General features: G+C 48.7%; 1 protein-coding gene across 7 annotated transcripts in view; it reads left to right on the plus strand.

Moving 5' to 3' along the window:
* The window catches only part of grip1 (glutamate receptor interacting protein 1), a 53,020-nt gene that overhangs the window by 19,148 nt on the left and 7,818 nt on the right, over positions 1 to 26,054 (plus strand). For 3 of the 7 annotated variants that reach the window (XM_070991912.1, XM_070991908.1, XM_070991909.1), the window contains exons 2-22: positions 13,327 to 13,407; positions 14,986 to 15,121; positions 15,528 to 15,673; positions 15,810 to 15,893; positions 16,047 to 16,122; positions 16,212 to 16,357; positions 16,519 to 16,666; positions 16,808 to 16,977; positions 17,367 to 17,504; positions 17,638 to 17,787; positions 18,294 to 18,480; positions 18,965 to 19,110; positions 20,542 to 20,622; positions 21,543 to 21,612; positions 22,295 to 22,440; positions 23,257 to 23,401; positions 24,242 to 24,381; positions 24,558 to 24,755; positions 24,852 to 25,005; positions 25,591 to 25,629; positions 25,892 to 26,003. In XM_070991912.1, coding sequence (XP_070848013.1) covers positions 13,327 to 13,407; positions 14,986 to 15,121; positions 15,528 to 15,673; positions 15,810 to 15,893; positions 16,047 to 16,122; positions 16,212 to 16,357; positions 16,519 to 16,666; positions 16,808 to 16,977; positions 17,367 to 17,504; positions 17,638 to 17,787; positions 18,294 to 18,480; positions 18,965 to 19,110; positions 20,542 to 20,622; positions 21,543 to 21,612; positions 22,295 to 22,440; positions 23,257 to 23,401; positions 24,242 to 24,381; positions 24,558 to 24,755; positions 24,852 to 25,005; positions 25,591 to 25,629; positions 25,892 to 26,003 — 2,693 coding nt within the window. Of the gene's footprint in view, positions 1 to 7,044; positions 7,633 to 13,326; positions 13,408 to 14,985; positions 15,122 to 15,527; positions 15,674 to 15,809; positions 15,894 to 16,046; positions 16,123 to 16,211; positions 16,358 to 16,518; positions 16,667 to 16,807; positions 16,978 to 17,366; positions 17,505 to 17,637; positions 17,788 to 18,293; positions 18,481 to 18,964; positions 19,111 to 20,541; positions 20,623 to 21,542; positions 21,613 to 22,294; positions 22,441 to 23,256; positions 23,402 to 24,241; positions 24,382 to 24,557; positions 24,756 to 24,851; positions 25,006 to 25,590; positions 25,630 to 25,891; positions 26,004 to 26,054 lie in introns of those variants that run through there. The other 4 variants (XM_070991913.1, XM_070991910.1, XM_070991911.1 and 1 more) reach the window with 2 other exon arrangements.

Below are 26,054 nucleotides of genomic sequence, written 5' to 3' on the forward strand. Positions count from 1 at the left end.
CAAAAGTGAAGCGCGGTTCACAAACGTGGGTCACCTTTGACCCAAAATGATTTTCTTTGCAGAGCTGCGAACACCTGGCGTGCTGGAAATGTTCAGGTAGCCTGTTGATGCTAACCCTCGTTAGCATCAGCATGTTTTTAAATCGTTTCCGGCTGTCCGCTCTTTTTTAACTTTTGGTTTTAATGCAGCGCCTCTGCTCTTTTCTAACGGTGGTTCGAAGCTTTTATTGCACTCTCTTGCTTCAGCTTTTGGGAGGGGGCAGCAGGGGGTCCTGACAGGTGGTCTGGATGCTGATGGTGGACCATGGTGACCTGATCTCTGAGACCAGGTCTGACAGTGAGCTGCAGTCCAGAACATGTGATCTGGTGGTTTTGGGTCACAGGTCGAAGGTGTCACTCTGAAGCTTCTGGCCACGCCTCCTCAGTGATGTCACCTGCACCTCACCTTTAGGCAGCTCTGCGTCCTTCACCGGCAGACAGCCGCCTCTGCCGGGCTGCCGTGTTCTCTGTGCGCCCGATGATCTCATTACATGCCCCAAAATGATGATGCATAAATTAGCACATGAACGAGGTGAAGGGATGTCGGCTGTTACAGAGTTCAGCGCGGCGTTGTGTGCGGCTTGTTGACACAGAAAAAAGTGCAAATGATTGCTTTAAATACGGCTTCATTTGCATAACCGGTCCTGTGTTCAACACGACGGCGCTTAAAGAGGACAGCAGGAGGCTGGGGGCTGGGGGGGGGGTCCGTTTAGCATTTTGTTTGTGGCTTCACTGAATCCTGCTTCCGAGTCTGGAGAGCTGAGCGAGTAAAGAAAACAGAATATGTTGTTGGCGAGCAGCATCTTTGTTTCATCTGTTTTTGGCTGCCATCAGCGGCCCCGTCACAGAGCAGACACCACACCTACCTGTTTTTAACAGCCGCCATGTGCGAATGTGTCAGACTCTTCTCCGCTCTGCCGGCGCTCAGTCCCACGTTTCCACGTCTGCGCTCGCTGCCATTCGACGGCGCCGGTCCGGAGGCGGCGGCGTTCGCTGCTCGGCAGAACGAAGGCACACTCAGCCGGAGTGGAAAAGTAGAGCGCCAGTCTGCACCAGTTCACCTTAATTAATCTGTAGGCGTCTCGGGATTCAGAGCACTTTCCCCTCATTATTTGGATATGATGTTTAATTAGTTCTCCTAAATTAAAGAACAACGGCTTCGTTTTTTCTGCGCTAATTCCTCCTAAACAAAGGAACTCAGCCTCGCCGTGGAGATGGTCTAACGGGGACGCTGACGGCCCCGAGCTGCGTTAAAAACGTCACGTTTTCTGTCCCGTGTGTGACTGTTCGTCAGCAGAACGGCACGAAGAGGTTTTAGGTGTTTTGTTTGTTCTCGCACGCAGAGACGACCTCTGTGAGGGACGGCGGTTAGAAGTGGTTGCAGAGCATCGCTTCCTGTCCATGGAGCTCCACATGCTGGGACCTGTTGGTCTGAAGCTGTCAGCTCTCAGGTCGTCCGGCCTTCGAGCCGGTGAAGCAGCTTCTGTCTTACCTGCTGGAGCGTCTCCGTCGCCTCCGTCAGATGAACGCAGCCTGGAAACACTAATTATCTCTCGTACTGTCATTAGTTTGGTTGTGTTTGTGTTTCAAACTGCGTCGGTCAAAACTCTCCGTCCAGCAAGAAGCTGCAGTCCATCAGGACCAAAACCTCACACCACAATCTGTCCTCGTCCTCGTCCTCGTCTTCGTCCTCGTCCTGTCATTATCATCATTCCTGCTGTAGCACATCTGCTCACCTCGTGCTGTACGTCTGCGAGCCTCTCTGCTCTCAGTCTTCACACTACGAACATTGAAAATGTGCGTTTCTGTTTCATTTGACAGACAGATTACAGATGTTAGCACAGCAGGGTCGTTCTGGATGTTTCAGTGTTTGTGTACACACACTCTGTACCTGCAGGAGGAGGAGGAGCCTGAAGAAACATTAGAAACATTTATTTTCATTAAAATGACGTCCAGATGATCACATACATGCTGTGAGGTCAGCGGTGAACAGTCAGGGTCAGGGGTCACACAGGATGCAGCGGATGATCAGGGTGGAGCTGTGAGACGGTTCAGGGGTGACGGAGCACCAAAGGTGTCTCCGGAGACAGTGATGTCAGTCCATCAGTCGGTCCGTCTGCTGTCCAACACGTCAGTCCAGAGCGAGACATCTCCTGCCATGAACTTCAGCGCGGACATTCGTGACCGGGACACGGTGACGCCTCGTGACTGTGGCGTCCCCTGACTGTTCGTGCAGCGCCATCAACAGGTCAGACTTCCCACACACAGTAAACGCTCACGTCAGGATGAATCTCAAAGGTTAGACGTTTGAAGACATCGCGTTGGACTGTGGGAAGGTGTGGCAAACCTTTTTGAACAATTTCTGACGTATTACAGACCTTTGAAATGAAGCTATACGTGTGTGTGTGGTCCCGTCTTTGAACCAATGGGCTCGGAGCTGAGAGACACAAACAGGAAGTGAGACAGTACTGAGGGACGGACAGCGTGCTGTTGGTTTGAGTCTTTTCAAAGAGGTTTTTCAGGAGTCTCAGGACGGCGGATGTGCTGATCCGAGGTGTTCTGGGTCTGTTGATTACAGTGCTGTCGCTCGCTCCCATCTGGTCCTCACACACACGGAAAGTCGTCAGTCTGACTGTGACTGTTAGCACTAATTAAAGGTTTGCACATCCTTCGTCTGCTCCTCTTCTCTGGAACAGTGTTATTAGCACTCTGTGTGTGTGTGTGTGTGTGTGTGTGTGTGTGTGTGTGTGTGTGTGTGTGTGTGTGTGTGTGTGTGTGTGTGTGTGTGTGCTTACATAAGGAGATGTCATGGTGACTCAAACCCACGTGTTTAACTTTGGGCGGTGGGTGTTGACATGTACACACACACACACACACACACACACACACACACACACACACACACACACACACACAGTCAGTGTTATACTCTGATTTGGTTATTTTGAAAAAGCTGGAGGCTGTTATGATAACCTGAAATGTGTGTGTGTGTGTGTGTGTGTGTGTGTGTGTGTGTGTTTGTGTTTGTGTGTGTGAACACTTCTTTCATCTCTCAAAATCACCCTTTGTACGGTGCAGGGCCGCTCTCTTCCCTCAATTATTCATCAGCTTGTTTCCATGGTAACAGCTGCAGCCGTGTGTGTGTGTGTGTGTGTGTGTGTGTGTGTGTGTGTGTGTGTGTGTGTGTGTTGGGGGGCTGGTTGAGCTGACAGCAGTAGGATGGGCTTCATCAGATCATGATCTTGTATTACTGGATGTGCAGGCTGTTGGGCCTTTACTGTGACAGTACACAGGAAGCAGTACGTGTGAGTACAAGTACTCAGTAGTTTTCTTCCTGTCAGAGTAAAAGCCTGCTGTGGAGCTTCACATGGACTTCTGCTCTTGTTTTAAGTGGAGTGACTTTATCTTTAGCTGTTTGAAAACACTTTCCAGGACAAAGTCTGTCCTCTGTACGGCAGGAAACACCTGAGCTCCGTCCTCAGGAAGTCTGGGGTTCTACCTGGGTTTGCTGGTTCTGAGTGTTGTGTTCTCACTGGTTCCAGTTGGTTCTGATTTCTCTTATTCTCTTTGGTGTGGGCTGTGTCTGGTTTATCTGGTTCTGGTGTATCCACCTGAGTGAAGATGTTGCTGCTGTGATGTTTTGAGATGAGGGTCAGTCCAGTTCCAGGTTCAAAGCCCGCTCAGACAGGATGTGACATCACAGCAGGTTAGGGTGAAGCTGGCTGTTGTGAGGCCTCGTTTTGTCCTGATGGTTTCATGTGTTGTTCTAGTTTTAACACGACTGTCAGCAACAATCACACCAGTATCAGCAACAGTAGCTGTAGTGTTTCCTGCCGTGCTGCTGCGCTGTCTCCAGCAGGGGGCGTGAGAGGCTCGAGTGCAGCCAGTCACCTGTGTGAACAGCAGGGGGCAGCACAGGTCAGAACAAGCACAGCACAGCACCTCAGTTCAGATCAGCCAAACACCCTGGACCAAACCCAGGTTATATAACAAGACAGACAGACAGTCCACAGCCAGAGACAGACAGTCCACAGCCAGAGACAGAGAGTCCACAGCCAGAGACAGAGAGTCCACAGCCCAGAGACAGACAGACAGTCCACAGCCAGAGACAGGCAGTCCACAGCCCAGAGACAGAGAGTCCACAGCCAGAGACAGACAGTCCACAGCCCAGAGACAGACAGACAGTCCACAGCCAGAGACAGACAGTCCACAGCCAGAGACAGAGAGTCCACAGCCCAGAGACAGACAGACAGTCCACAGCCAGAGACAGGCAGTCCACAGCCCAGAGACAGAGAGTCCACAGCCAGAGACAGAGAGTCCACAGCCAGAGACAGAGAGACAGTCCACAGCCCAGAGACAGAGAGACAGTCCACAGCCAGAGACAGACAGTCCACAGCCCAGAGACAGAGAGTCCACAGCCAGAGACAGAGAGTCCACAGCCCAGAGACAGAGAGACAGTCCACAGCCCAGAGACAGAGAGACAGTCCACAGCCAGAGACAGACAGTCCACAGCCCAGAGACAGAGAGTCCACAGCCCAGAGACAGACAGTCCACAGCCTAGAGACAGACAGACAGTCCACAGCCCAGAGACAGAGAGTCCACAGCCCAGAGACAGACAGACAGTCCACAGCCCAGAGACAGAGAGACAGTCCACAGCCAGAGACAGGCAGTCCACAGCCCAGAGACAGAGAGTCCACAGCCCAGAGACAGACAGACAGTCCACAGCCCAGAGACAGAGAGTCCACAGCCCAGAGACAGAGAGACAGTCCACAGCCCAGAGACAGAGAGACAGTCCACAGCCAGAGACAGACAGTCCACAGCCCAGAGACAGGCAGCCCACAGCCAGAGACAGACAGTCCACAGCCCAGAGACAGAGAGTCCACAGCCCAGAGACAGACAGACAGTCCACAGCCAGAGACAGGCAGTCCACAGCCCAGAGACAGACAGACAGTCCACAGCCAGAGACAGGCAGTCCACAGCCCAGAGACAGACAGAAAATCCACAGCCCAGAGACAGAGAGACAGTCCACAGCCCAGAGACAGACAGGCAGTCCACAGCCCAGAGACAGAGAGACAGTCCACAGCCCAGAGACAGAGAGACAGTCCACAGCCAGAGACAGGCAGTCCACAGCCCAGAGACAGAGTCCACAGCCCAGAGACAGACAGACAGTCCACAGCCCAGAGACAGAGAGTCCACAGCCCAGAGACAGAGAGACAGTCCACAGCCAGGGACAGGCAGTCCACAGCCAGAGACAGACAGTCAATCCACAGCCCAGAGACAGAGAGTCCACAGCCCAGAGACAGACAGGCAGTCCACAGCCAGAGACAGGCAGTCCACAGCCCAGAGACAGACAGAAAATCCACAGCCCAGAGACAGAGAGACAGTCCACAGCCCAGAGACAGACAGGCAGTCCATAGCCCAGAGACAGAGAGACAGTCCACAGCCCAGAGACAGGCAGTCCACAGCCCAGAGACAGAGAGACAGTCCACAGCCCAGAGACAGGCAGTCCACAGCCCAGAGACAGAGAGACAGTCCACAGCCCAGAGACAGGCAGTCCACAGCCCAGAGACAGAGAGCCCACAGCCCAGAGACAGACAGACAGTCCACAGCCCAGAGACAGCCAGTCCACAGCCCAGAGACAGAGAGTCCACAGCCCAGAGACAGAGAGACAGTCCACAACCCAGAGACAGGTAGTCCACAGCCCAGAGACAGACAGTCCACAGCCCAGAGACAGACAGACAGTCCACAGCCCAGAGACAGACAGTCCACAGCCCAGAGACAGACAGACAGTCCACAGCCCAGAGACAGAGAGACAGAGACGGAGAGAGAAGGAGAGAGAGAGAGACAGAGACACACAGGCACACACACAGAGGGAGAGAGACACTGACCGTGACACAGAGACACAGAGAGACAGACAGAGATGTGTTTAATATGAGTGTTGACCTGCATTTTGCTGCAGTTATGGTAATATCACTGTTAATACCTTTAATACACACACACACACACACACACACACACACACACGCTGACACTAATCCCGTGTAATCTGCTGCTGGAACACTGACCCACATGTCTGTCCACTTCACTACCTGCTGGACCAGGACACACCCTCAGCCAGTGTCAGCCAATGACATCACAGAGAACAGAACAGCTGCTCTCCTATTGGTTCATTCACTGTCAGGAAGCAAATCCTGACAAAAAAATATGGATAATATGAGTACTACTACCACTACGAGTACTCAAACACTAGTAGTACTCTGAACAGAATAATTTCAAGTCAAGCTTGTACTGTATTTGTACTTTATAGTAGTATTATGTTAACATGTATTAATTCCTATTTAGTTGTACCACTATCATATGGTTCAGTCCAAATACTAAAAAAGTACTTCTCCACTGGGGACCTGTGCAGATAGTTTGAGGTATTAGTACTTCTATGTGTATACTTATCAGAGTAGAGCCTGAACAGTAACTGTAGTACATGTAGAAGTACTGCTCAGCCTGAGATCATCAGCCATAACCCCAGTGATGTCATCGTGATGTCATCAGAGTTACAAACTGGAGGTGTAGCAGGATGCTTTAATGGAGAAAAGCAGCATTGAGTTGCATCGTGGGAAATGTAGGCTTCAGTGTTTTTGGAGTTATCAGCCTCTCGTGAGTCCTTGTACTTCATAGAAGTGAGATACTGCATCTTTTACATACTGCTACTTCTTAAACTGTATCAGTACTGTAGTAGCAGGTGTACTGCGCTGGTTGTTGGGCAGTAGTACTTGTGTATTGTTGTAGTTTCCAGAGAAACTGATCATCAGATGCTGCTTCCATCTTTTCTCCCTTCACATCGTCCTTTCTCCTTTCTCTCCTTCCTTCCTTTGCTCCTTTCCTTCACTCTCTCCATCCTCTCCTTTCCTTTCGCTTTCATTATCTTCCATTCCTTTTATTTCCTTCCTTCCTTTCTTATTTCTTTCCTCTCTTCTTTTGCTCCTCCACCCCTGAATTACTCCTTTCTTCCGTCTTTACCACCGTTTATTCCTTACGTTCGTCATTATATCTCTATTTCCTGCGTTATCCTTCCCTTTATCTCCACCTCCTCCCCCCTCGTCCCTGTTTCCTTCATCCCTCCATCCATCCAGCTGCACAGAGACACATTATAAACCAACTGAGGGATTCGGCAGCCTCCCTCCTCCTCCTCCTGAGCCTCCATCATCCCTCCATCATCCCCCCTCCTCCTGCTCCTCTACATCCTCCCATCTGCGCAGACTCTGCCTCCCCCCCTCCCCCTCCCTGCCTCTCTCCCTCCTCCTCCGCTGCCTCATTTTATGGAGGAGCTTCACATCTGCAGCGCTCCCTCTCTCTCGTTCGCCGAGCCTCAGGAAGCGTCTCCATGACGGTTTCTGTGTGAGGAGCTCGTCCGTCGCTCGGCCGCTCGCAGAGGAAGAGGAGGAGGAGGAGGAGGAGGAAGAAGAGGAGGAGTAGGAGGTGTAGTTTGTGGCGGCTGCATCTGCATGGCGCTGGCGGGGAGGCGACGCTCGGCTCGGCTTCACCATGATCGCCGTGTCGTTTAAATGTCGCTGCCAGATCCTGCGCAGGGTGAATAAAGGTAGAGAGACATAGAGAAACACTGTGGAAGAGAGAGAGAGAGAGGCTGAATGTGTGTGTGATGGAGGGATAGGCATGTTTGCATGTGTAACATACGTGTGTGTGTGTGTGTGTGTGTGCGTGCGTGCGTGCGTGCGTGCGTGCGTGCGTGTGGTTGACTGAACATCGTTTGGTGTAAACTGCTGACATTGAAAAGAGAGAGAGCTGGTTGTGTATGACCACAGCCAGTGTGTGTGTGTGTGTGTGTGCTAGTGTGTCTGCGTGCATGTGTGTGTGTGCGTGCATGTGTGGTGTGTGTGTGTGTTTCTGTGCGCGTGTGTGTCGTTGAAAATGATCTCCAGATGGATTCATTCAGTCGATCGCTGCAGGTTGCTTCGGACGAGAGACCTTCAGAGTGAGTGTGAGCAGGGGAGAGAGAGAGCGAGCGAGCATTGCTTCTTATTCTCATGAATGTAATATTCATGGTGTGTGTTAACGGGCAGAGAGAGGACACAGAAAGGAGGACAGACGCTGATCAGGACGTGATTTTTCTCTGAAGTCTGAGTCACTTCCAACTTCAGGTGTTTGTTTGTTGGGTCTCCTGTTGGTGGATGAAGTATTCAGAATATAAAAGTAGCAGTACTACAGTAAGAAGTACTCCACTGTGGGTAAAGATAAGATACGATTATCCCTCATTGATCCCTGAGAGGAAACGGAGGTGCTGCAGGAGTGAAAGCAGAAGCTGAATGAGAACAATGAGACAGAAGTAAGAGTGACAGCAAGTCCAGTGTGTGTGAACAGCAGAGTGTAAGAGTGTGTGTTCATGTAGAAATACATTAAAGTGTACATATATACACCTGCACGTGTCAAGTACAGCAATATAACAGGATATAGTATGAGTATAGTCTAGTGTAGTATAATATAATATATACAATAAATAATGAATATGGACATATAAAAAAATATTAAGATAAGATAAGGTGAGATAAAACTTGATTAATCCACACAGGGGTAATTAAACTGTTACAGCGAAGAGTAAAAAAGAGGCAAGAAAAAAAGATACAGAGTAAAATCAACTACATTTATGTGCATTTACATTTATGTACAAGGTATAAGAAATGATGCTATTGATTAGATTAGATTAGATTCAATTTTGTTGTCATCGTCAGAGAGCAACACAGAGACAATGAAATGCACTTTAGCATCTAACCAGAAGAGCAAATAGCCATAATATCAAAAAAATATAAATACATGTAAGTAGTGCAGACGGCATGAAGTATAAACAGTATGAGGAGCTGCAGGTGATTCTATGAAACCATAAAAAACTATTGATTATTATTATTATATAGATATTTACTGCAATAAAAGCATATTTTTTAGCACATGGTATCAGCAAAATGTACTCAAAGTATCAAAGTACTCACTGTAACTGCAACAATTTTGTTACCAGATAAGTCGTTTAATTAGATTAAAGTAATATTTTGGTTTCCAGCTCCTGAAATGTGACGGCTTGCTGTTTGTCTGAGACGTTTATGATAATAAACTGAATATCTTAGTTTTTGGCTGTTTGTTAGACAAACATCAAGAGTTTGAACTCGTTAAACGTGGATTTGATGTTATTTTGGGATGTTTTCATGAACCAAAAACATGACCAACAGATGAAACTATAGTGGAAGAAGTACTCAGATGCTTTACTTCAGGTGAAGTAAAAGTACTTCGTTCAGAGGCTGCTGGTTGTGCAGAGCGTTTTATCTCCACGCTGGGATCATCGTCGCTGATGCATCAGCGTGAGGTCGTCTCAGTGCTGCACTTCGAGTGTTTGTCGTCTTTGAGTTTAACAGGAAGTGCCGAGCAGAAACATGCGGCCTGGAACGAGGTCAGCAAACATCAGCCGCTTCGTTACACGCCGCTTTGAGCTTCACGCTCTAATGACAAAGTCAGCCACAGTCAGTGTCCACGTCCTGTCAGCGACGGCCCCGTCTGTCCACCCGTCTGTCTGTGGATGGACGTCCACGTCCTCGTCTGTGGACTGCAGGTGGTCCACAGGAGTAAGATGTAAAATATCAACTGAAATGAATTTACCATTAAACGAGCCAACACGAACATGACCGACATGTCCGCTGTCCTGAGTGCACGCGAAGCAGCTGTTGGTCACCTGCGCCCCCTACTGGCCGGGGGTGGGGGGGGGTGGGGGGTGGGGGGGGACAGAATCACTGCAACCACGAGGGGTCTTTGAACGTCCCGTCATACATGTGAAAAAACACAGGGTGGTGGGTCCAGTAGTCTGAGATAAGCTGCAAACACACACACACACACACACACACACACACACACACACACACACACACACACACACACACACACACACACACTCAGACGACCAAAGCCACGATCCCCTCCAGGCTCACGTCTGCTGGAGAAAATACCTTCAGGACACAAAGAGAAGAACGACACAAAGCGTCCCAGTTTCTCCCGTTCAGGCTGACAAACTCTGCTCCCATTAGAGCTCCTGGTCCCTCCTCATCCTCATCCTCATCCTCATCCTCATCCTCATCCTCATCCTCATCCTCTGACATGTAGTAGTGAAGTGTGTTTTTGGTCAGGTGACCTCTGCTGTTAAAGGTCACACAGCTGTTTGCAGACCTGAGGCAGAAGCTGCTTTTGAATCTTAACGAGCTGTTCTGTCCAATCAGGCCGCAGGAGGCGACGCCTCCTCGTTATGCTCGTCTGGTTTCGTCCAACCAGCGGTCCAGTGATATGAAACAGAGCTGGAAACAGTGCACGCTGCTCTTCCCTCCATAAATAACTTGTGTTTTGCTGATTAATTGTCTAATTATGTCGGCCCACGCTCAGCTGTTTCCTGCACGTTGGGACGTCAGTTTCAGCGTCTGCAGCTGCAGGAAGTCCACGTCCTGCTGGTCTCATTTGTCTGTTCAGAGACTTCATTCTTTGGGAAAACTGGCAGAAATTCTCAGTTTCCTCTTCTCAGATGTGAACATTTGCTCCCTTTCCTCCATTCACATTGTGTTAAGTTGAATATTATGGAGTTTCAGACTGTTGGGGAGACAATAAATCCATAAAATGATCAGGAAAATCGGCAGATTCATTGATAATGAAGATGGTTTTAGTATAAACATGTCCAAGAAGTGATGTTTCCATGATCCTCTTGGCTGAACGCATCATACCTCTGTCACACAGCAGCAGCCTTCAGCCTGCAGACGTTCCCTCTGACAGATCTTCATCAAACGCTTCAGTATCATTAACGTCTGCTCTTCACTGCGTCGTACGTCCACTCCTCTTCCTCTTCTGCTCTGTGTGAAGTTTTCACAGAATCCAGTTTAACTGCAGCCTTTAGGACAAGATTCAAGGTTCAGACTCATTTCTGAAAAAGCGTCAGTTTTCACACCATCTGAAGAAGACAAGTGTGTGTGTACGTGTGTGTGTGTGTGTGTGTGTGTGTGTGTGTGTGTGTGTGTGTGTGTGTCTGTGTCTCTGTGTGTGTGTGTGTGTGTCTGTGTGTTACACTGCTGCTTCCAGCTCATTAAAGTATAATAACACTTCAGACCCTCAGTGGACCTTAACTGTACAACGATCATTTATTTGTGTGTAACACTGAGTCAGACCTTCTTCCACATCGGTGTGTGACCTTATTTAAACAACTGCAGCTCAATGATGTGACTTAAGACGATGTGTATATTATATAACAGCTGAGTGTGTACTGTATAGTATTATATGTACTGTAGCTGAGAGAGAGACGCTGCTGTCCTACATGAGGAGGAGGAGGCTTTCATCTTCAGTTAGCTATGGTGTGTGTGTGTGTGTGTGTGTGTGTGTGTGTGTGTGTGTGTGTGTGTGTGTGTGTGTGTGTGTGTGTGTGTGTGTGTGTGTGTGTGTGTGTGTGTGTGTGCGTGTGCGGCTCATTGTGTTTCTGAGCTCAGCTGCTGGGACCAGCAGAAGAGAAGCAGGACAGAATAGATGTAGAGCAGATTAGAATAGACTGGAAGTGAATGGAGTAGAAGCAAACAGGACCGAAATAGAACGACACGGCGTAAACTGAGGAGATGAAAGAGGAAACAGAGACAGCAGTGATGGCGGACGAGGCGTGAAGCCGCTGTCATCCTGCTGATTGACAGCTTCTGATGTTTCCTCTCTGAGCCGCGACCCTCCGTCATGGTTATGAGCAGGAGTGGTTTTGGTTGATCAGATGATCTGCAGTACGTCTGAAAACATGGACAAGAACGTCCACGATGTCTTTCAGCTGCTGGTTCTGTCTCACCAGCAGTCTGAACCCCAACAGCGCTCCGTTAACATGCATCTAGAACAGAGAAAACATGCAAATCCAGAGTGTGCTGCTTTTCTTTGTAAAGGATTTATGAACACGCTGTAAGTGTGGATGAATGCTCTGGGTTTAATGATAATCTGTTCATGGACTCATCACTTCATGCCAGCTCTCCCCACAGTGCTGTCCTTATTTCTGGGTGCAGCTGCTTGTCTTCAGTGTCGTGGTGCTGATGTTGTCATCAGTCAAAAGTCACTCGATCGAGGTTCAAACAGGCTTTTTAATGTTTTTTTGTTTGTGTGTCGGTTGCAGTGGATGTTGGAGGTGGAATAAAGTGTAAACTAAGGATTTTGTGGGTTTTATTCGTATCATTTCTACACATTTCCCTCCAGATGTGTCCAGTTTTCCACTGACATCAATCATCCAATTAAAAGTCTTACTTCATCAGATCTCTACATCCTAATTGGTCTGATCTCATGGTTCATGGCTTAGCTCCGCCTCTGCTCGCTCGTCTGTGCGATGACATCACCAGGGCTCTCCCAATGGACCGGTGAGATTTGTCCAGACTGAGATGGACCACCGTGTTCTCCGCTGGGATTGGCTGCCGTGCTGATGAGGTCACCTCTTTGTGGCAGGAGCTTCTTTATTCATGAGGACAGGCTGACTTAGAGAGCATCAGACAGCAGAGCAGGCGGTTCACTGGTCAGAAGTCATTCAGGCAGCGTTCAGAGCTTTGTTAGATGCTAACAAGTAGCATCATCTGACGCAGAGGATGCTAATGTGCTAGTCTGCTAGCTCGTGAAACCAGAAGGCTTTGAATGGAACGATTACAGCAGCTAGCAGTGTTAGCAGTGTTAGCATCTTCGCTCTTAGATGTATTTTTGTGGTGGAAGCTCTGCGATGTGTGATGACGGTGAGTACAGGTGCATTATGGGAGCATTTCAATGATGTTTCACTTTGACAGAAATCAGAAAACTAAATCTCTCTGCTGCAGTTTGTCTGTGAAGGTCGTGATGTGTTGAAGGAACTGGTCGGGGTTTGAAGCCAGTTAAAGGCACTGGTAAAACCTTTTAAACCGAATCTGATGAGCTGGTGGAACTTTAGAACCATTCAAAGGATCCAGCTGAGCTTCACAACCAGTTAGAGGAACTGGTGAATTGCTAGGACCAGTTTGAGGAAATGGTCAAGTCTCAGGACCAGTTTAAAGAACTGGTAAACACCAGGTGCCATTTTGAGGAAGTAACAGGTGTCAGAACGACGTACAGGAACCAGTAACACTTGAAAACCAGTCAAGAGAAATTGGTAAATTGGTAGCTGGGGGGCTTGAGAAGGAGAAACTGAATCAGGCCTGGAACCAGTAACGGGAAGAACTTCGGGACCAGTTAAAGGAACTGGTAGAAGTTTTAATATGTGTGTGTGTGTGTTTGTGTGTTTCAGATGAGGGGCCGTACACCAAACACTCCGCCGGGTCGCGACCTCCAGACGGAGCGCTGGCCATCAGGAGGCAGAGTATACCAGGTAACACACCTGCAGTGGGCCGCTGTGGTCTTCCTCCAGCAGAGCTCATGAGCGCAGCGATGAAGATAAGAGCTCTGAAAATAGAGCGCACACAAACATCAGCTGATGTTTTCATCCGTGTGACCTGCAGGAAGATGCTTGCAGTCGCAGTTTATCTCCTCCCACCTGGAGCTGCTGGCCTACTTGCAGCTCGAATCAGAGTGCTGTAATCCGAATTATCCAATATTTATATAACAGGTAAACATTACGTCAGTGACATGAAACAGTTAACTGATGGACAACCGTCCAGCAGAGACACAGGCGGGGACAATGAGACCTGTGAGATTTTCAGACCGTTAAAGGTAAAATGTGTTAGTTATGTTAAGAATTTTGGTTTAAAACGTGGAAAAAATGAATGAACATTATCAACAGACTGTGAAGAAGACGTTCTGTCTAAGACGTGTTGAAGACATAAGTCCTGAAGTCAGCGCGCTAACCAGCTAGCTGTGGTCTGATAGTACAGCACCTGTAGTTTTAGCTATGACAGCTGAGGCTAACTGAGCTAAGCGAGCTAACTGGTAGCTGCAGCCAGAGATCAGTGAGCAGCGGTTAGTGGTTAGCATGCTGCCCCCTGTTTGTTTGGAGTGACCTTCAGCAAGTGGCCAGTTCTTACACACTGTACCTTTAAAAGAACTGGTTGAGAGTTGGAGCCAGTTAGAGGATCTGAGGATGATGGAGGACGCGGTGGAGCTTCAGAGCCAGCTGATGGAGCTTTAAGTTCTGGTAGATTTGATCTGTAGGACTGCTCAGAGCAGCTTTGAACAGGTGTGGGGAACTCTGGGTACAGAACTCATCAAGCTTCAAACCAGTTAGAGGAACTGGTAGAGGTTAAGACCCAGTTCACTGAGCTCCTTCCGCTGATGTTTTTCAAAGCGTGTCAACAGGAGCTTCTGCTGAGACGAAGCTGCTTCTGATTTGCAGTCGAATCTTGAACAAACTGTGGTCTCAGCGTGACGTCAGGAAGCGGCGTCTCCGTCGCCGCTGCAGGAAGCTGCTTCATCCAACATTTGATCAGGATAGAAGATTTTGGGGTTTGTGAGTCAGAGCTGACGCTTGAGAAAAGTTGAAAAGGACAAGTTGAAAAGCCTCTTTGGAGGAGAAAGATGAGGGAGGAGAAGAAGACAATGATGGTCACTGCCGAAGATCAGATCTTCATCCTGTGTGGCTGAAAGAGGGCGAATCTCTGCGTGATTAATATTCATATACAACATTTTAATGAAACCCTGCTTTGTGTTCTGTCACCTGCGGACAGCTCACAGCAGATCGTACCCGGCCGGCTCTGAAATATCTCCCGCTCTCTCTCCATCTCTGCCGCTGCTGAATATTTCAGCCGTTTGATGAAATATAGATGGGCGACAGAATAGACGATGACTTCACTTTTTACAGATTATTATTTCATTTCTCTGAGCTGAGAGAGAAAACTGTGAAGTCAGAGAGCAAAGAAAGAAAAGATGGCAAAAGTAACGCTGCAGCAGATAAAAGAGTTCAGTGAAATCACTCACCTGTTCACCCGCTCACCTGTCCACCTGTGTGACGCAGACGAGTTTCGGGGCTGCTCGGTGGTGGAGCTGATGAAGAAGGAGGGCACGACGCTCGGGCTCACGGTCTCAGGCGGCATCGACAAAGATGGGAAGCCCCGGGTTTCGAACCTGCGGCAGGGAGGCATCGCTGCCAGGTAGCTCATCACAGTCTTTTCTATTTTCCTGTTCTGTTGTGTTCTATTGTGTTCTACTCTGGTCTGCATCTGTGCTGTGTCTCTTCTGTTTGACTCATTTGTTCAGACGGACAGTGAACTCATCATTTCACAACGTGTTCGAGTGTTTTCAGATTCTGAACAAACAGTTTCTGTGACTGTCCATCACTCGTCCAGAGTCTCTCCAGTCAGCCTTTTAGCCTTAGCCTCCATTCATTAAGTTTTAGTCGGCTCTGAACTGTTGCTGAGCGCGGTCGCGGTCCTCCGGCTGTGTCCCAGTGTCCTCCGGCTGCTCCCAGGTCCAGAACAGAGGGGACAGGTTCCCAGCATCTCAAAGCAGACTTCACTGAAGTGAACTCAGAGTCGATGTTTGGATTGGTTTGTGCAGGAGCGACCAGCTGAACGTGGGCGACTACATCCGCGCTGTGAACGGCATCAACCTGGCCAAGTTCAGACACGACGAGATCATCAGCCTGCTGAAGAACGTCGGGGAGCGAGTCGTCCTGGAGGTCGAGTACGAGCTGCCGCCTGTGTGTAAGTGCTGCCAGCAGCGGTCACAGTCAGCAGGAGTATCAGTACAACAGTCGTGTGTTTCTGACTGCGGTCAGCGTGTGGACGCAGCAGGAGGTCAGAGGTGACGCTGACGTGTCGATGCTCTGCTGTGTTGCAGCCGTGCAGGGGTCAGGGGTCATATTCAAGAACGTGGAAGTCACGCTTCACAAAGAGGGAAACAGTTTCGGCTTCGTGATCAGAGGTGAGGAGAGCTCTGTGTGTGTGTGTGTGTGTGTGTGTGTGTGTGTGTGTGTGTGTGTGTGTGTGTGTGTGTGTGTGCGCGCCTGTGCCTGTGCGTGTGTGTGTGTGTGTGTGTGTGTGTGAAAGATAAACAGATCACTGTGTGTGTGTGCAGGTGGGGCCCATGAAGACAGGAACAAGTCTCGCCCCATCGTCATTACAACCATCAGGCCGGGCGGTCCAGCTGACAGGTGGGTGACCTCCGCCCTCGCTCTCTGTCTGAACGGGGTTTGTCCCTCGCGAGCCTCCGTAGAAACTGTCTCCGTCTGTCTCTCTCCAGAGAAGGCACCGTAAAGCCGGGCGATCGGCTGCTGAGCATCGATGGGATCCGCCTCCACGGCAGCACGCTGTCGGAGGCCATGAGCATCCTGAAGCAGTGCGGGCAGGAGGCCACGCTGCTGCTGGAGTACGACGTCTCCGTGATGGGTCAGTTCCAACTCTGATGATCATTCTGTGAGGGTTTACGTGACTGATGTGAGCTGCTGCATGAGATGCAACAGGGCCGAGGACTGAGCCCTGTGGAGCTCCGTGTTTGTAAAGCTGGGGGTCACAAATCAAAGCTCTGTGTCCATGTTCATCCTCCGTAGATTCTGTTGCCACGGCGTCGGGGCCGCTGCTGGTGGAGGTTGCCAAGGCGACAGGCTCCAGCCTGGGCGTGGCTCTGTCCACCTCCATGTTCTGCAGCAAGCAGGTCATCATCATCGACAAGGTCAAACCGGCCAGCATCGCAGACAGGTGCGTGACCTCTGACCCCAACCACTGATTTCAGCTTTTTTTCACTTTTTTCAACTTTTTTTAGTGTTTTCCTTCAATATAAACTCTGTGTGTGTGTGTGTGTGTGTGTGTGTGTGTGTGTGTGTGTGTGTGTGTGTGTAGGTGTGGCGCTCTGCATGCAGGAGATCACATTCTGTCTGTTGATGGGAAGTCGATGGAGTTTTGTTCTCTGGCTGAAGCCACTCAGCTGCTCTCAGCCTCCTGTCAGACCGTCCGCATGGAGATCCTGCCCCAGCACCAGGCCCGACCGGCCTTGAACGCACCACAGCACGGTATTAACACACACACACCAGGCCCGACCGGCCTTGAACGCACCACAGCACGGTATTAACACACACACACCAGGCCCAACTGGCCTTGAACGCACCACAGCACGGTATTAACACACACACACCAGGCCCGACGGGCCCTGAACGAACCACAGCACGGTATTAACACACACACACCAGAGTATGAATCAATAAAAGAATAACACACTGTACATATGAAAGATTACATACATAAGATGTAATCTTTTATAAAGCAGCTTCCTGACCTCTGACCTTTCCTCCTGTCTTAACCTAAACACCCTCCTGTGTGATGTGTGTGTGTGTGTGTGTGTGTGTGTGTGTGTGTGTGTGTGTGTGTGTGTGTGTGTGTGTGTGTGTGTGCTTGTGTGCAGTCAAGGTGCAGCGTAGTCCCCGCCCCCTCCCTTGGGAGACCGGAGGCTCCGCCCCTATCCTTCCCCCATACCACTACAACACGTACCACCCCGACCAATCAGCTGCCAGATCGCACAACCGCCATACAAACAACCCTCGTACGTCCACCTCTCTCTCTTTCCTGAAGTGCGTCCTTTGAGAGAGAGACCTCCGCTCAGCATCTCTCTCTCTCTCTCTCTCTCCCTCTCCCTCTCTCTCTCTCTCTCTCTCTCTCTCTCTCTCTCTCTGCAGCTCTCAGCCACTCGTTCTCTCCCGGCTCCATGTCGGCTTATAGTCTCTCGTCCCTCAACATGAGCACCCTGCCCAGGAACATGTATCCCACAAGTCCACGGGGCACGCTGATGAGGAGGAAGGCCAAGAAGAAGGACTTCAAGAGTTCCCGTGAGTCTGACCTCTGACCTCTGACCTCTCAGACGTCCGTGCTCCCCTCAGGTTGAACTCTAATAACTCCTCTGACTTGCCCTCTTGCACCAACATTTTAACGTGTCTGTTTGCTTCATGAGCAAATGCCTGCAGGACTACAGACATTCCCATGAGCCTCAGCTGGACTCTGTGTTCACATGGTGAATATTGAGCCTGCTTAGCATCAGCATATTAGCACTGCCTTTATGAGCATGTTAGCATGCTGATGTTAGCATTGACCTCAGAGTCCTCACAGAGGTGACCCTCTAGATCTATCAAGCGAACCGTTGGGTGCCCTGAACCAGAGGTTGGGAACCTCTGTTTGCAGCACACTAAGCCTGCTTTTGTTTTTCCGTAAATTACCTGCACATAACACACCTGTCTGAAAACTCGCAGCAGATCAAAGAAGGTTAGAATAAAGAAATGAACGTAAATGTAAAATGAAGTGTCGGTTTTCGTCCTCTCTCTGCGTCTCTCCCTGTCAGTGTCTCTCGCGTCCAGCACCGTGGGCCTCGCCGGTCAGGTCGTTCACACGGAAACCACGGAGGTGACGTTGCTAGGCGACGGTATCATGGGGTTCGGCCTGCAGCTGCAAGGCGGAGTCTTTGCCACGGAAACGCTCTCCTCGCCTCCGCTCATCGCTTACATCGACCCCGACAGCCCAGCGGAGAGGTAACGACATGATGACACAGAGCGACTCTGCTGCTGATTATAGTTCACTTTATTACTGTTTATCACAACGTTCATACGTCTGACACACAGCTTGAAGCTTTATAACAGTTTAAATATCAAAATAAATTAAAAGAGTTAAACTAATAAACATTCGATTAAAATCAATAATAAATCTATACTGACACAACAAATGTGGACTGTGTGAAAGATAACTGACTGTTTTAGATTAAAGTCATAAAGGAAAACAATGTGGTTTATTCCTTTAAATATAGCTTTTTGTATTATTATTATTGTATTTTAATGTTGTTTTCATTTTAATAAACATTTTTACAGATGAATCCTGTCAGATTTATTTACATTATTGTCCTCCAACAGAAACTCTGACCTCTGTCATCTGTGTGTGTGTGTGTGTGTGTGTGTGTGTGTGTGTGTGTGTGTGTGTGTGTGTGTGTGTGTGTGCATGCGTGCGTGTGTGTGTGTGTAGGTGTGGCATCCTGCAGATCGGTGACAGGATTTTGTCCATAAATGGAGTTCCTACTGAAGACTCGACTCTGGAAGAAACCAATCAGCTGCTCAGAGACTCGTCCATCACCGCTCAGCTCACGCTGGAGATTGAGTTCGACGTGGCAGGTACGCACACACACACACACACACGCACACATGCACACACACACACGCACACACACCGCTCTCTGCATCGATCATCGCTGCAGCTTCCTGTTCTCCTCTTCAGAGCTGCCTGATCAGCTGATTCACTGGTTTGTTTGCTTGAACGCGGCTCGTCGTCTGGTTTCTCTTCAGACGGCCGGCGGACAAAATGAACTCGTGATATTCCTTCGCTGAACGTCTGCAGCAGGGTCTGGATGGCGGGCTGTCAGCGGTTATCCTGGGATTTAGTCGCAGCTGTTCTGTTGCTGCTTCCTGTCCAGCTGAATTCTTTTCACCTGTGTGTCACCTTTTAGCTCAGCGCAGTGACTTTAGCTGACGTTACTGCAGGAGCAGAAGCTGCCGAACGTTCAGCTTTAATAAAGCTCGTGTCCTTTTCTCTGACTTTCACTTCATCGTGTGCAGTTTTCAAAAGTTCCTTTTTATTTAGTTTTAGCGTCGACGTGAAAAAACAGTCACCAGCACGAAGGTTTAGCTTCGGCCCGCGTCGGTGAAGACGTCGTCTGGTGTCTCTGTCGTCCAGTTTCAGCTGACTGTCTGTTTGAGTCTCTCTGTCTTTTGTCAGACTCGTCAGTGTAACGTCCTCCGCCGGGTATAAATAACCACCCATGCCTGAGCTGGATACAACAGCAGCGTGTTGTCATTAATGACTCACAGACAGTGAATGAAGGAGATACCATGATGCTGATCACAGGAAGCAGCTCGACTGACGCACGATACGACCGATCGTACGTGGACTCCTCTGATCGATCGATCGAGCTCGATCTGTGATTGGTTCTGTGCTCATTGATAGAAAACAAAGGAAAGCTTTATGTGCCAGATTTTATCGTGATATTCATGAAAAACAGCCACCAAAATAAAGATATTTCTGTGTCAAATACGTGAAAATCAGCATGACGTCAGGATGACAGACACGTCAGCTCTTACTGATACGAGCCAAAACAAAGTAAATGTACTTCGTTAGGTTTCCACCTACGTTTCAACTAAACACAGTGCAGTATTCACATCCTTTACTCAAGTCAAAGTACTAAAATACTCTCCCACAAGTACAAGTCCTTTAAAAGGTTACTGAAGTAAAAGTATGGAAGTATAATGAGGGAAATGTACTTGAAGTACTGAAAGTAAAACATTCAGCTGTCAGATAAACACTGTGGAGAAGAAAGCAAACTCAAGTGAAGTACAAGTACCTCAAATTTGTACTGAAGCACAGTACTTGAGTAAATGCACTTCGTTATGCTCCTCCGCTGCTCGTGGTGTTGACTTTGTCGTCCTCTCACCACCAGATCTTCCACACTGAGCTGTTATTTAGAGAGAGCCTCTGCTCCCCTTCAGACTTTTCTTTTCCCAGCGAGGTGAAGTGTCTGCTCACCATCTGCGTCTCTGTCTGTCTCTCAGAGTCGGTCATCCCCAGTTCAGGAACGTTTCATGTGAAGCTGCCGAAGAAGCCGGGCGTGGAGCTGGGAATCACCATCAGCTGTAAGTACAGACCCTCGTCTGTGGACTGAGCCGCAGAGAAACTGCTTCAGAGCGTTCGAGTGCAAAATAAAGATGAGATGTGTTCATGTTAGCAGCCCGACGCTCCACTTTCATCCAGACTCTGTTTGAGACTCTGTTCAGACTGTCTCGATCCCCAGAAGATGAATCTTAACCAGTCGGTGAGCTCAGGACCTTTCCTCTAGCGCCACCATGAGGCGGATGTTTGTGGTTTTGGCTGAAACGTGTCAACAGCCGTCAGATGGATGAATTGACTGTTCATGTAGCGCCATCATCAGGTCGACTTTATCTGGTCCAGATCTTTGATTTATGACAAAGATGAGCGCTAATGTTAGCATGCTAACACGCAGAACTAAGACGGTGAACACGGGAAACAGTATATCTGCCGACGTCAGCGTGTTGGCATGTTAGCATGCTGGTGTTAGCGTTTAGCTGGAGGCAGCATGACAGCTGCTAGCGTAGCTGCAGACTCTTGTTGTTTCGTCTTTGTCCACCTTCAACTTTTACTACAAAATCCCCAGAAAGCTGTTGTGACTGACTCGTGCTAGCATGTTCCCAGCTGGATAGCATGTTAGCCATTAGCTTGTTAGCTCGAGTGGTTCACTAACTAGTCCTGAAATGTTTTATTGTTTTTGTCTTCTTCGTCCTCATTCACATGCGTCTGTGAGATGAAAGTTTTATTTCAGTGAACGGTTTCGTCATAATGTCTTCGTCCCGGACCTCCTTGTGCTGTGAGACACGTTTGTCAGTTCAATATTACATCACCTGCCTTGGTTTCATTTTTCATTTTAACATTTAATCGTCATCCTGAGGAACGCCGTAAACAAACTGAATTATTCACGTTTTGTGTTTGAGCTTCTTTCTGCCTGAATCACCTGTAACTCGTCTGTCTGCGTCTCCAGCTCCGTCCAACAGGAAGGCAGGCGATCCTCTCATCATCTCTGACATCAAGAAAGGCAGCGTCGCTCACAGGTACGCGCACACACACACACACACACACACACACACTCCCTGCAGACTTACACTGACATTAACCTGAACCTTAACGAGTCTTCACCCTGAAGTTTAGTCACTTTGTGGGGACTCGTGGAAGACGAGTCCTTGCAGTGTGAAGAGGAAGTCCTCATACGATTTACTTTAGCAAAAGTAGTAATACCACTATGTAGAAGTACTACATTCAAGATTTGGCTGAAGTAAAAGTACAAAATGTGCAAAGAAGAACGACCACCTTCACCTTCTTGTTCATGAAATCTTAATCTGTAAAGAAAGTGGAAAATGGAAACACTCCAGTAAAAGTACCTCAAAGTTGTACTGGAGTGCAGGACTCGAGTAAATGTACTGCGTTACTTTCCGGCACTGTAAGCTGTCGAGTGTCAGCTGTGTTGAAGCTCAGTCAGTCTGTAGTTGGTTGGTTAATTAGGCTAACAGTCCAGGCCAGTGTGTGTGTGTGTGTGTGTGTGTGTGTGTGTGTGTGTGTGTGTGTGTGTGTGTTTTGTAGGTCATGTGTGTCTCGGGGTGTGAGCTGAAGTGTGTCTGTTGTCTCACCAGCAGGTCACATCTGTTCTCTTGCTGTTGTGTGCGGTCAGCGATCATCAGTGTGTGTGTGGAGCCTAAACGCTTCGATGGCGTCTCTCTGGTCGCTTTGTCGTTTCAGGACGGGAACTCTGGAGCTGGGAGACAAGCTGCTGGCCATCGATAACATCCGGGTGGAGAACTGCTCCATGGAGGAAGCCGTTCAGATCCTCCAGCAGTGCGAGGAGCTCGTCAAACTGAAGATCCGAAAAGACGAAGACAACTCAGGTATCAAGTCTCAGGCCGGAGTCAGGCTTCATGACGGCCGCTGCGTCACGTCAAACGACCACAGAGGCTCAGATACACGACCGACCAATCACTGTTTACCATCCTTCACATTGTGCGTGATGTCATCCAGCAGTAGATTTCATTTTGGCCCCCATCAGAGCAGAAAACTGAATCATCCGTGTGTTTTATATTGAAGGCTGTAATGAGGACGGTGTCCTCTAGGGGTCACTAATTACACCTTTGACTGTCCGTCCACCTGCCTGTCTGTCATTGGCTCGTCACGTAGACGCGCTACTCCTCCTCTTCCTCAGGGAGTAGCTGCATTTCATCGTATGGAAGAAACACTTACAGACTTGTAATTAAACCCTTAGAATATATTCAAGGACCTTTCAGACCTTCCTCTCAGGGAGCTCTTGAACATCATCAGGCATCTCAAGGACCTCCTTAAAGTCCTTTAGAATTTTTTTCAAGGACATTCAGAAACTAATCAAGGACCCGTAAAACCTCGTCATCGTCAGCCGGAACCTACAGACCTTTATTAATGCCTTGACGTCAGATTTTACTGTCATTTTCAAGGTAGCTTCAAGGTTTTTCCAGGCCGTCTGACGGCCTGTTCTGTTCATTCTTTATCTTCCTGTTCGTTACTGAAGCCATGTGAAGTTTGACTGAAGGGACGCTCAAGCTTTGATGTATTCTTGGTGACTGTTCAGCCTGACGTGAATCATGCATCTCAGGAAACACCTGTCCCATCATGCCTTGCTCTCACAGTCATTCATGCTCACCCTGTGATGAACGAATCTTTATTGATTGTTTCAGATGAACAGGAAGTCTCGGGCAGCATCATCTACACGGTGGAGCTGCAGAGGTACGGAGGCCCGCTGGGAATCACCATCTCAGGCACCGAGGAGCCCTTTGACCCCATCATCATCTCCTCACTGAGCAAGGGAGGGCTGGCTGAGAGGTGCGCGCACATGCACGCACGCACACACACAGACACACACACACATTTTATTCATCATATGCTCACAGTACGTGCAGTGAAATGGTATCGAAGCTCTGCATCAGATTTTTCTTCAGGGTCAGAGTCCAGAACGATGGCGATAACTAAATAACGGTTCATCAATTAATTAACGTCACATCTCTTTTGATTGGGCAGTGCGAAGCCGAGGCAGACGAGGCTCAAGGCTGTTATCGTTTCATATTGAGGCTTTCTTACTAAATTAATGTTATTTTTCTGAGTCTTATATCTGAGAAAATCCATGATGATAAGTCGATACTGAACTGGAAGAAGCTCTCAGAGCTCAGCACAAAACCCACAGTTCAACTAGCAAAGACGGAGTCCTGATTCTGAGTCTGAGAGACGAGCTCAGGGGACGGTCAGCCTGAGAGCTGAGGGGCTCGACGAGGGTCCACAGAGCAGAGAGGACGGAGGTGGACAATCATCTGATTGTGTAGAACAATCATTGACTTTTTAGCTCGTTGTCAGATGTTGGCAAAATAATCTACAATCACTCTCAGGAGGGGCTGAATAATAGATAAACTGTAATAATAACAGAAACATTTCAGACCTGAAAACTAAGCAGTGAAACAACCTTCAATTTCAGTGACAGGTGTGTTCAGACCAGGACCAACGTCGCCATCTGCTGTTAATGATGAGCATCGTCATTTATCACACGTTAACATCTTTTCTTCTTGTTTACTTTATTTACCTTTTGTCTCATTTTGTGTTAAAATGTGTGTGTGTGTGTGTGTGTGTGTGTGTGTGTGTGTGTGTGTGTGTGTGTGTGCGTGCGCGCTGTAGGACCGGTGCGATCCACGTTGGCGATCGTATTCTGGCGATCAACAGCAGCAGCCTGAAGGGGAAACCTCTGAGTGAAGCCATCAGTCTGCTGCAACAAGCCGGAGAGACGGTCACACTGAAGATCAAGAAGCAGGGAGAACGTATGTACACACACTTATACACACTTATACAAACGTGCACACTTGTACATACTTGTACGTACTGCATTATTTTTCAGGAAGTCCTTGAACGATCCTTGAAACTTCTCTGATTCCTTGGATCTTACTTTAACTGAGAAGATAAGTTTTGACGATCAGGATGCTTCTTTTCTCTTTAGTGTCGAGCCCGAAGTCCTGCGTGATTGGTCCAGGCTTGGGGGCGGGGCTTAGCCAGGAACACCAGGACGGGGAGGAGGAGCCTATTGTCATGGTCACGCCTCTGTCAAACCAGAGAGCGTTCAGCACGCTGCCGTCGGTCGACAGCGCCGTGGAGTCCTGGGACGGATCCAACATGGACAGCAGCTTCACCACCCCGGGTAGGAAGCTGACCTCTGACCTCTGACCTCTGACCTCTGACCTTTGGGGCACTTCATTATATTTATATTTCTCTGTGTGTTTGTGTGTGTGTGTAGCTCCGCCATTCCAGTCCTCTCCGTACAGTTTCCACGAGTGGCGCAATGCCAAGACAACCAACAGCCAATCATCTTCCTCCACTCGCCAGAGAGCCAATCCGTTGTCAGATCTGGGTCTAAGTGACGACGACTGGGACCGCCCACCGCTTGGAGGGTGAGAGAGAGAAACAGATTTTTAACCGACTTTGAATGATAAAAACTGGGCAGGTGAAATCAACATGATTAGATGATTAGAGATAAATGAATATATACATCTGAGCATTTGTAAAATATATATATTTAACATTAACATCCAAAGTCAGTCTTTTATGATTTCTTCCAAATGAGAAGTTATGTCGCAAAAGAGACAGTAAAGGAGAAACACCATAAATGATAAGATACTGAAAGGTCAGACTGATCAGAGTGATGGAAGCAGTCAGGAAGACAAAGCAAACATCACCACCAGTGATACGGAGCAAGATACCTGGAAAACAACAGGGGCCAGATTAATTAACACTGCTCTGATAATATGCTCTAATACTCTCAATACTGATGAGCATGTCTGTAGTTTTAACAGCAGCAGTAGCAGATAATAAAATAATTCATTTCTTTTATTTCTTACTAATGAAGTAATGATTCCAATTTCTGTACGTTTACTAATTTTCCCCCAAAATGAGCGTGTTAGCGTTCCCTATTCAAATCAGTGGGAGGTGGTAGCAGCGAGCTAACAGCAGTAACAGCAGTGTGTCTCTGTCTGCAGAGCCTGTAATCTGCCCAGCGGCCTAATCACTGACAGCAGGTACCACACTGACCTTTGACCTTTAGCCCCCACACAGCCCTCTGTCACCCCTGTGACCTCCAGCAGAAACCCTCACCTGGTGACCTTTGACCCCCGCCTCACTGACACATACACCTGATGGATGTGTATGTTGTCACTGCACATGTCCCCACCTGTCGAAAAACACAACCAGCATGACCTGTTCGTCACCGGCCCTCGTCTGTGTGTGGATGATTCAGGATGTTCCGCTCTCTGATTGGATGACCTTTGACCTTTTCCTCAGGTTCACTGTGGGCCACGATGGGACAGAACCAGACCAGGAGGAGAACTTCTGGTCTCAGGCTCTGGAGGATCTGGAGACCTGCGGCCAGAGTGGCATCCTCAGAGAGCTGGAGGTGAGTGTTAGTACAAGTATTAGGAGCTGTGGAAGTAGTATTAATAGTTGT

Source organism: Chaetodon trifascialis, chromosome 22 (genome assembly GCF_039877785.1).
Source record: "Chaetodon trifascialis isolate fChaTrf1 chromosome 22, fChaTrf1.hap1, whole genome shotgun sequence".
Classification (NCBI taxonomy): domain Eukaryota; kingdom Metazoa; phylum Chordata; class Actinopteri; order Chaetodontiformes; family Chaetodontidae; genus Chaetodon; species Chaetodon trifascialis.